The sequence below is a fragment of the Hemicordylus capensis genome, chromosome 1, assembly GCF_027244095.1.
Source record: "Hemicordylus capensis ecotype Gifberg chromosome 1, rHemCap1.1.pri, whole genome shotgun sequence".
Lineage (NCBI taxonomy): Eukaryota > Metazoa > Chordata > Lepidosauria > Squamata > Cordylidae > Hemicordylus > Hemicordylus capensis.
The window spans coordinates 394,681,661-394,693,094 of NC_069657.1; the positions used below are offsets into that span (position 1 = coordinate 394,681,661).

Sequence of the window (11,434 nt, forward strand, 5' to 3'; positions counted from 1 at the left end):
AGGAGAACAGAATATAAATAAATGTCTGCTCTTGTTTATTTATGATCAGGGTCCGATGGAAGAGATTGCTTAGAACCAACATCCATTTAATTTAATTCTTCACCCGGCAAAGGAGAGGAGTACAAGTACACAGGCTGAAGAGACACGAGCAAGCACAAAGAGTGTATGGGAAAAACAAAACAAAAACCTAACTACACAATCCCAGCTAAATGTGCACAGGCCAGGAGAATAGCTCTGCCCAGCACAGTTGGGCCAAAGCCAGAAAAATGTGGCTCCTCTGGAACATGCTGGGAGCTCTCTGCCCTCCCTTCCAAGAGGAGATCTGAAGATTAAGCCAAGTCCTGTTTCTGGTACTTTGTCCCTTTTCTCTGGTAACATCAGCAGAATAGATGACCTACGTAGAGGCAGGGAGAGCACATGGGAGTCTGTAAGGCTATGAGGTCAGTGCCACTGCTCTGGCTGTTATGTTCAGTCCAGCAGAGGAAACAACTGGAATGTCTCTGGCAACTCTCTGAAAGGGTGGGATGTTGGGTCTTTCCAATGTGTCCAGGATACCTGTGAGTGAGAAGAGTAACAAGGCTGATTAACACTAAAGAAGTACTAGGATACATTTCATTTCCTGTCACCTTGGTCCCTTGTTGTCTCAGAACTAATCTTTGCATATTTCCCAGTGCACATGTGCATCTTTCTCCACCAACAATAGGTCTGGGGAGGTAGGAGAGGGGCTATGTGCATTTGCATATGTATCTAGAAAACAGAAGTAGTGGTTTAAAATCCCTAGAAGTCCAAGATAATCCTTTTGGGAGATGTTCTTATAGATTACATCGAGGGTTTGAAGTGCTCCAGCCAGGCAGAACACAGAGCACCTGATCTTTTATTAGCAAAAGAGCTGGAAACATGTTCTTCCCAACAAAGAAAACGTATTGCCCTCCATTCCTTTCTCTTACCTTCTACAACCTTGTGATAAGCAAAGTGCAGATAAAGAAGGAAGAGCATGTGCAGGGCAGCAAGAGCACCACATAAGATAAGTCGCTGAGTATGCCCCACAGTGCGCGACACCAACACAGCAACCTAGGAAAGACAGAAGCCCAAATCTTTTAGGCTTACAGACTCTGTAATGTCTATAGCATAAATGCAGGAGGATGATATGGCTATCCATTTCTAGACTTGATCTTCTTATGCAGAATTCAAAAGATGCCAAGGCTTGGGACTTCATTTCACAATGAACTGGCCTTTTCAGTCTCACTCCCCCTTTACATTCCAGTTTTCTGGCTGAACCAGGGGTTGCAACTATGCCTCCAAGTAACATTGGGCATTTAAGACCAATTTAATGGGCAACATGTCAAGGAAGCAGTTACTGCCTGCTAGTGACAGCAGATAAATGAAGAAATGCCACATGAAAATAACAGAAGCCTCTGGGAATCCACAACTGCCATACAACAAGAGTCAGGCTATTACATGTCATGTTGTTATAAGCTATGATGGAAACTGTAGATCCTCCATTTCAAAACATATTTTAGATCCCCAGTTACCCACAGCCTAAGCACAACCAAACGTTAACATTAAATCCACATAACAGCCCCCCCCCACCATATACCAGACCTGTTATACCTTTAGTTGCTGTTCCTTTACTGCAAAGATAATTAAGGGATGTGTCATCTTTCTCCTGATAACTACCCCCGCCCCCGCCAATGCAGCTTAATTCTTTTCAATCAGATCTAAAATACACTAAATGATGGATGATACGTTAACTCTGAAGGAGAAATAAAGGGCTTTCAATGGCTTACTGAAATACATATCAATGAGAAAGCAAAGAAAGATTCCTTTAATTGGAGACTCCACTACATTACATTATGTATCTGTTCACTGCAGTGCAGAATGGAGGTCATCACCCTCATCTCTCAATCTTAACCCGGCCATTACAAAGGCCTTCAAACTACCCCAGGAACCAGACAGGCATGGAATCTCTGCATGGCTATTGCTTACCATTCGTAGTGTGGAGAGGCCACCGATCACCAGCCAGAAGATATAAAAAAGGGAGTGAAAGTGGATGTTGTAGGTGATAAAGAGGGTGACACAATGTCCAAAAAGGCCATAGCCCTGAAAGGAAGAGAACATGCCCTAAGACCAGCATAAAGGCATATGAAAACTTAAAGGCAGAAGTTTCAGCAATAGGTTCTTATTGTATATTATCCCTGACATAGCCCAGAGCTTCAAGAGCTGTATAGACCAATGAGCTTCAGGAGAATGGCACAATTATGCCTGGCTACTGCAGCCATTAGAAGTACTAAGTTATTTCCATGGCAGGCCAACTTATGGGCTTAATCTTCCCCCAGGTTTGTAGAAGTGAATAAGTTTCTGTTTGAAAGCTCACTAGAACTGCCTAATTTCACCGTCATTAATCCCTTTCAATATGGCCTATAGAATAAAAAGCCACCATCACTGCCCTCGAGTGTATTCAGAGTAAACACCAGACAAACAAGACAGCTGTTCATCAACACTTAGTGCAGATAACATAGCCAACAATTAGCCGCGGAGAATGGTCACACTCCTACCCTTTAGACTCCACCAGAGACTCTACTAATCAGCTGAGGAACTTACTTACCAGTAGTGACAACATTTGTACCATGGTGATCTGAGCATTGCATAAGTATGCAAGGAAGTAGATGAAGGAGGAGACGCCAAGCCAGTAACCAAAGCAGGTACCAATGGCTGTACCCATCAGTGTGCCTTCTCTCTGCAGAAAGAATAAAAATGCTGGAGTTGCACTCTATAAAAACTGAGACTGAGGCCTCCAAACAGTACCTGACACAAGTACAAGGCCCAAAGTCTGCAGGAGGCATTTATTACACCTCAAAAGCCAAATGAAACCCTGGCTAGTAACTTGTCAGGAAAAAAAAAATCCCCTGCTTACAATGATGGTATCTGATGTCTTCATTCCATGCAGCAAGATGGCAACTAGTGTGAAGACCAGCATGAGAGGACCATAAAGCTCACCAGCTATCTTCTATAAACGAGAAAAGAAATAGTAGCAATTGATCAGTGTTGTGGGAAGCCAACTATCAGACAATCAGAAAAAGTATCCAAGCTCTTGCTCACGTGTTAGTTCAGTTACTGTGGAAGAATCACAGAAGTAAATATAGGAGCAATAGAAACCAGTTATGCTGCTTGATAAGCAGCAGTTATCTGTCCTTTCCAGCAAATATCTTTTACACTGTTCAGTTGATGTGAAATGAGGTATGAAAGCAGATGGTGTACAGTCACAGACAAGATAATTTAATTTCACATGTGTTCATGGAGCTTGCAATTCAGATTTCAAGGTATCCAATAATGCCCTAAGCATCATTGGCTTGTCCCAATTGATATCACCACCCACTCACAGGGCAGGACATATTCTTGACCTTTGGGGGGGGGAGGGCAGAAAAAGAGGGTGACCTCATTGTGGAGATTAACATCACTCCCTTGACTTGGACAGATCACTTGCTGATAGGGTTTAGGATTATTGCAGCCCACAGCATCCACAATGAGGAGGGATCAAAGCGGGGAAATGACTTGATTAGCAAGTCAGAGGTTGCTGATTTAAATCCTCACTGTATGTTTCCCAGACTATGGGAAACACCTATATTGGGCAGCAGCGATATAGGAAGGATGGTGAAAGGTATCATCTCATACTATGCGGGAGATGGCAATGGTAAATCCCTCCTGTATTCTGCCAAAGAAAACCACAGGGCTCTGTGGTCGCCAGGAGTTGATACCAACTCGACAGCATACTTTACCTTTACCCTTGGAGGCTTATTGATCAGGATGGATACCTCAGGACTTGGGGGGATTTTCTGGCCAATAAAGTTAAGAGTCTTGCTAAGGATTTGGTTGACCTCTGAAATAAGGAGATGACTATGTCTATTGATACAATCACTTCCAAATGCTCTATTCTCCACTACAGAACCTGGAGGGCTCCATAATTCTGCACGAAGCAGCTGACAATGAAGCAGTGAGGAACATAACATGCCACTTTTGGATCGCTCGGCTGCTTTCAATGCCATCGACCATGGTATCCTTCTGAATTGGCTGAGGGAGCTGGCATTGGGTGGCACTATTTTACAGTGGTTCCGTTCCTACCTCTCTGATAGATTCCAGATGGTGTCACTTGGAGACTGATGCTCTACAAAGCAAGAACTAATGTATGGAGTTCTACAAGGCTCCATACGGTCTCCAGTGCTCTTTAACATCTACATGAAACCGCTGAGAGGGATCATCAGGAGGTTTGGTGAAGGAGGTTATTAATATGCTGATGACACCCAGATCTATTTCTCCATATCGACCTCATCAGGAAATGGAATAAATTTCCTAAATGCCTGCCCGGAAGTGGTAATAGGTTGGACGAGGGATAACAAATAGAAGTTAAATCTGACGGGGGGCAGGGGGAGGCGGGATGGTCGGGACCCAAGAGTTAGTTTAGATCTGCCCGTTCTGCATGGAGTGACACTCCCTCCTAAAAGATCAGGTACGTAGCTTGTGAGTACTCCTGGATCCAAAATTATCTCTAGTTTCTCAAGTTGAGGCAGTGGCCAGGAGTGCTTTTTATCAGCTTGGGCTGATACATCAGCTGCACCCACTTCTGGAGGTAAATGACCTTAAAACTGTGGTACATATGCTGGTAACCTCCAGCTTGATTATTGCAATGCACTCTATGGGGGGCTGCCTTTGTATGTAGTCTGGAAACTATAACTGGTACAGAATGCGGCAGCCAGGCTGGTTTGGGGCAACCCAAAGGGACTGTATAACACCCATTTAAAAAAAATTGCACTGGCTCCTAACATATACAAAGTGCTGGTTATTATCTATAAAGCCACCAGCTCATTTGGTGGAGCCCGGGACCGGGCCTTCTCTGTGGCTGCCCTGGGGCTTTGGAAATATGCTCCCTGTCAAAATAAGAACATCTGCATCTCAGTTTGCTTTTAGGAAGAACCTCAAGACACATCTGTTCTCTCAGGTTTTTAGCTGACATTAATTTTTAACTTTTTGTTTTTATTCAATGAAATTGTTTTAACTTGTTTATTGTGTGAAATTGTTTTAGTTGTTTTTACTTTGTTAAAATATTTATTGTTTTGGGTTGTGTACAATGCCTAGAGATACACGTATCAGGTGGTATAATTATAAAATAAAATGGAGCAATTGTGTAAGGACAATCAGACTTTTTGTGAGTTAAGACAGGTTAAGAGCTTATTAGCAGGATTAGTCTGTGGCGATGACAACAGCAGAAATAATGTTTTTTCTGTCACCACTGCATCTGCAGAGATCTGACCAGCAGAGCTGAATAGAAATGGGACTTAATAGATATTGGCCCCCTCCAGTCAGTTGGAGGACACTACCATTGCCTGCTATAACGAATCTGCAAAGCACATTGCAGATAAAATTGCTTGCATCCACCATGAACTGGACACAACTTTTTCAGTTCAAATTGGTGTCCTAGTGGCATCTGTCTGCTCTGTAGTTATGAATTCTATTCAGCTTGTTTAACCTGAAGATGTGGACAGGATTCTTGGAGGAGAGAGGGCTTCTATATATAAACTCATCACTGCTTGGTTTATAAAGGCAGCTGAGTGGGAACAACTTGACTGGGTTGGGTAGGGTACCTGGTCCCATTGTGACTAAAGCAGGCAGTGGTAAGTCCCTTGCTGAAGAGAAGAAATCCTCCCTAGAACAGGGGATTTTTAAGACCACTACCAGAGGGCCTCCAATTTGCCATACTTGTGCTTGTGACTCAGCTCTAGGAATATCTAGATGAAACTGGTCTCAACTCTTTTGCGTTTGGCTTCCACCCTAGGTTTGGGACAAACTGTTTTGGTCGTTCTTCTGAATTACTAATGCTGGAAGCTGGACAGGGAGAGTGCATCCCTGTTGGTTCTACTGGACCTCTCTCTAGTTTCTGATATCATCCATCATGGTATTCTTCTTGAACACTATGAGATGGGGTTTGGGGCAGGACACTGTTTTACAATGGGTCCTTTCTTTCTTGTAGGGTAGATTCTAAAAGGTGGTGCTGGGAAACTCCTGCTCAATTACTTAGCCATTGGCATTCTGGTTCCATTTTGTGCCCCTATGCTTTTTAATATAGAATGAAATTAAAAATGGCGGTGACCTGAGATCGGGCCTTCTCAGTTGACCCTAGTTGTGGAACGTGCTTCCCATGGATATAAGAGGATTATCTTCCTTGGAAGCCTGCAGGAGAGCCTAAAGACCCATCCTTTTAGCCAGGCTTTTAATGATATCTAGTTTTAATTTTAATGAGTTTTAATCAGGTTTAAATGTTGTTGTTTTTAAATTGAATTGTTTTATTATGTGTTTTTGATTTTAATGTAAACTGCCCTGAGCCACTTTAGGAAGGGCAGTATATAAACTGAATGAATAAATACATAAATGGTTTAAAAAGGTCATCTGGGGATTAGGCATTGTGTGTCATTAATATACAGATGACATCTAACTTTTTATTTCTGTGCCATTCCCAGCTGGAGAAGCAGCTGACATGCTAAACCAATGCTTTGAGGCAGTGAAACTGTAGATGTAGGTTAGCAAGCTGAAATTAAATCTGGTAAGATGGAAGCTTTCTTGATCAGGAGAACAGCCGATTCAGCAGTGGGTTTATCAACCTCTTTTTGAATGGGATTGTACCTCCCCTTGAAAGAGTAGATCCACAGCTTGGAAGTCCTCCAGCCATCTGGATGTCCAGATGGCTGCTATGGTCCAAGGGGCTTTTGCCCAGCTTCAATAGGTGCACCAGTTGTGTCTGTTTCTGTCTCAGTAAGACCTAGCCACAGTGACTCATACCTTTGAGACATCTAGACTGGATTACCAGCTAGCCATTGTCATCAGGTTACAGCAGAGGAAGCGGGGAAAAAGCAAGGCCTCTCTAGCATTTTGAGGGGAACCAACCCACCCCTCCTTAAAAAAAGTTGAGTCCCTTTGGGTCAGGACTGTTAATTTTTTAAAATGTTATAAGCGGCTCTGAGCCTATCAGAAAGAGAGGCATATAAATCAAATAATAAATGCATATCCATTAATGGAGAAGTGATGGCTATGAAATGGGGTTAGTGCTAACACAGGATAGGCCAGGGCAAACAATATTTGACAGATTTTATCACATTTTGTTTGAAGAGACCCACTCCAGTCAACTACCTGCTTTACAGTAACTAAGTTTTGCTGTTCTGCACAATTACATCTGGGGTGGTAAAAGCAGTCAATCTTTACTAAAAAGCTTTTGCCTAAGGGATTCACCATTATTAGGAATATACCACTGCACAGCCATTATAAAACACAGATGGGACTCCTTTATACTATACCAGACCAACTTTAAAGGTCAGGGGAATTAAGCCGAATAAATTCAACAAGGAAGTCTGCTTGGAGTTTAGCAGCTCCTTGCTCTTCAGACACTTCCAGCTTTGACAGAATATGAAGACAAGAACTTCAGGCTAGTATCGGATACACAAGCCCACCTGGGGAAAATTAATCATCTTCACTGGTATCATGGACTCCAACAACCTGAATAAAAACAAGATATACAGGAGAGTTTCAACAGCTATAAACAAACTGACAGACAGTTAAGATCTCAGAGACATCCATCCTACTTTTTGTCTGCCACACTGAAAGGTTTATTAGAAAATGTTTATGTATAAACTAAGTTTATTTATAGTTTATAAATAAGTTTTTATTTAAATTAATGTATAAACTAAGTAAATAAATAAAAAACTATGACAGACAATGCAATGGAGTCAGAACCCACAAAGCTGGAAACAAATCCTAAAGTGCACTTCAACCCTAATCCTGTCCACGCTACACTAATGAATTTTCAAGAGGAGTAGAGATCCTTATTGTTCTCCTGATTTATGGAGACTGCAGGGGTCAGAAAAAGTCAAGCTGTTTCACCTTCTTTTCCCTCCATCCTTCACAAAATAGCAGCCATAGAGGTGCTCAGTCAGCATAGGGACCATGCTGAGGTTTAAAAAAATATATTAAAAAGACACACTTTCCTCTTGTAGTGACAAATTCAGTACAAAATAGTTCTGACAAAAGTGTTCCAATTGCAGTACTGCTATTTGGGAGAATTGCAATGTGGCAATAATGGCCGCTTCCCTCCTGGGAAAGCAGCTTAGGTGTAGGGGTGTGTGTTCGTGTGTGGGTGATTTCCATCAGGACTGTGGTTCAAGATGAACTTTTTATGCAGACAAAAACAAAACAAAACAGTTTAGAGCAAAAATAATTCTTGACACAGTCCAAACCAAAACCTCCCCTCCCCAGGTTGTTATTTTAAAAAGGAAAAAAAGTGGGAGGACAAATGTTTTTAACATAACGTGTGCTTTGCCCCAGAAGCAACCAGCTATTTGTGCCATGGGATCAACAATATTTTGTAGGACAAATGAATGGAACTCTGATTTGTGTTCCATTAATCAATGGATAGGACATGTAAGGCTAAGGAATCTGCTGCACTGATCCACTAAGACTCTCTTGTGATCATGTAATAGCATAAGACTGAAAAGGAAACAGTATGAAATATCCTGTTGGAAGAGTGAAAGTAAAGCTAGGAGAATCCCTAATCACCCTTTCCAAAGTTGCCTCATAAAAGGCCAGTCAGCAGGCAAAAGAGCAGTGTCATACTTTTCTCTATATTCCGAGGATTCCTTAGGGGCATAACTAGCTTTTTATTATTCATAACAGAAATATGTTGTGTGGCCAGTAATAGCAAAGGCACAATACGACCCAGAATGCAATTAACGTAGCTCTACCTCATGACTTTAAAAAAGGCAGCCTTTTATAAGTGAAGCTAAAACATAATGAAGTGGAAGGAACAATCTGCTGAACTTGCTTACCTGTTCCGAACTTGGATTGGCTCAACATCAAAGTAGGGCCTGAGGATATCAATGTTGGCATACAGGTTGAAAGCCTTTGAGGCTTGTCTTTTTCCAGCCTGCCACATCTAGAGAGAAATACATCAAATTGTGTTCTCCTTTCTTGATGTTGCCGAGGGTTAGATTTAGTACCATGGACCTAGAGCTTTTCCTCAGGGATTAGTATTAATCTCACACTTTAAGAGGTCGTGGACTACAGCTCCTCTCTGACTTTATAGTTGTGCACTGGAAGTTATGCTGCTAAAAAATCTAGACACTGGCCTGGAACTGGTGAGACTACTATTTCTCAAGTAAATGTTCCCTGACAGTAACCAGGGCTCCGTTTTGCTCAGTATCTCAAGGCAGAATGGAAGATAATGCATTAGGGAGATGCTACTGCTTTAGCTCATGTCTCCCTGAGAAACATGGAGGCTGCTTTTCACTGCATGGGTTAACTTTACATCTGGGGAATAAGAAGAGTTAAATCTAATTCTGAGCAGCGGGCTTTTGTAAACTCAAACACCAGATGCACTAAGTATTTGGGTATAGCAAGGCCAGAGGTCTATATGTGTGCCATGCAGACCAAAGATCGTCCACTGAAGGAAAATACGCATTACCAAAGAAGCCAAGAAACACTGTGGAGGAAGTATCAAGACAATGTCTCCAGAGGATTATAATCAGGAAGAAGTATGCAGGAACCAGTTGCCTCCTGGGCTCAGAATTCCATCAGAGGAGCAAAAACAAGCCAAATAGAGCTCTGCTTACCTGGTCAGCAACTTGCCGACCCAACTGTCCCTTAAAGCCCTTCATCCCCAAGAATTCTCCATCTTCTTCATCAGCAGCTGCAGCTTCTGCATCCACCTCTTCCTCTTCCTTCATGCGCTGGTGCATTTCACCCATGTCTTCAAAACTAGAGCCAGACGTGTCATCCATATTTTCCATGTCAATCACAGCAGAGCCCCCACCCTGAACAATTGGAAAACAGATAGACACTCAGTAGTTAGACACGCACACAATTCTCTCTCTTACCCAAAGAGAAAACTGAAGGAAGTTCCTCTAAGCCTATTTTCCCCTCTGTGTGTGTGTGTGTGTGTGTGTGTGTGGTGGGGGGTGGGTGGGGAGAATACAAACAAGTTCACAAGAATAAGTACTATTTTTGTCCTCCAGATACTTTTTTTTAGTACAATAAGCACAAAAGATTAATAACTAGAATACACACCTTCTTGATTTTTGTCCTTAACTTGTGCAGCCATGAATAGGCACACTAGAAGTAGCAAGGCAAAACTCTACCCTTTGCCATTTGCTACAGTCTCCAAATCTCACTGGGCTCTAAAGTTAGTCAAAGATAACTAGAAGTTACTACTCACTTTTGTAAAGAGCAGGGAATATTAAGCATAAAAAATGGATTCACCACTGGTTCAACAGTATTTTTAAACAATTTAAATTGGTTTAGATACATATCATGCAAAATAACCACCTCTTTTGCTCACAATATCAACATTCACAAGAAAACTAAGTATCAAATCACAGCCTTCTGCACTTTCCACAGTTTTAACTGACTACTGAAACCATCTGTAGGCATCTGTTAAAAGAACTAAAAATTATGGAAGGTGCTGCTGTTTTTCAACATGAAAGCCATAGATCCTCCCATAATATTGTCGTCTGGAAACCGGAACTAACACTATTTTCCTTAATGCAGAACCTGTTTCTATGGCGATCCGTCTCTTGGATTTCTGTCACCCAGTAATATAGTTTGCTTGAATATGGCACAACTGCTTTCAAAGCAAATACACAGAGAAGAGTTTCGGGACCCTCGAAAACAAGGGCCCCGATGGGATGCATTCTCTTGCGAACCCCCGCGCGGCTAAAGGCGACCCAGTTACCCCTGAAAAACGCGCGATGGGGCTGTCCACTCACTCTGTGCAGCATCGCAATGGTATCGACTTCTGCGTTTCAGTTCAGAGTAAAAAACGGTCATTTTCCAACCTGACGCTTCCACAACTGGCTTGTGGGCTGCCGATGCCCTAAACTGAACCCGCGATTTTGAGTGCACCGCCCAGGCCAGGATGGCAGTTACTTCGGAAGAAGGGGGCACAATTAAGGGAATGGCCTGGGCCCTGGAGGGGGTCGTCGTCATTCCCCGGGGGTGGGGGGCTCCGGGGGCGCCTGAGACTGCCCTCCCCCCAACATACCTGCATATTGTCCTCGAAGGCTCCCCACTCCGCAGGGGCCCCGCCACCCCTCGCTCCTCCGGCTCCTGCGACCGAGGCTACCCCGGGGCCAGACATGGTCCCCCCAACACCAGTTGCGGGGGAGCAAGCGCCCCCCCTCCCGGCCCACTAACAGCGGCTGGAGGAAGTCGGCCCCGACCGGAGACGAAGCGAGAAGAAGGGCCCGGATGTACTGAAGCCGCGGCCACTCCCCTCAGTGGGTATGGGCCGCCCCCTCTTCGCCTCGAGCCGCGGAGGCTCAGGAGTTCTCGCGACATTTCACGGTACAAGGCCGTGAGGTTGTTCCAGGGAAAAGAGATTAAATAAGAAGAATCTATGAAG

The 11,434-nt window shown here is 43.3% G+C and overlaps 1 protein-coding gene across 1 annotated transcript; it reads right to left on the reverse strand.

Annotated features, from left to right (window-relative positions):
• Positions 1-18: 18 nt before the first annotated feature.
• Positions 19-11,419, reverse strand: YIPF3 (Yip1 domain family member 3). Its single transcript, XM_053304191.1, has 9 exons — positions 11,075-11,419; positions 9,648-9,848; positions 8,865-8,971; positions 7,494-7,539; positions 2,915-3,007; positions 2,606-2,737; positions 1,987-2,100; positions 948-1,071; positions 19-555 (listed from the first exon to the last, which is right to left on the reverse strand). The coding sequence occupies exons 1-9, from the start codon at positions 11,168-11,170 to the stop codon at positions 434-436; spliced, it is 1,035 nt and encodes a 344-aa protein (XP_053160166.1). The 5' UTR covers positions 11,171-11,419; the 3' UTR covers positions 19-433.
• Positions 11,420-11,434: the final 15 nt, after the last annotated feature.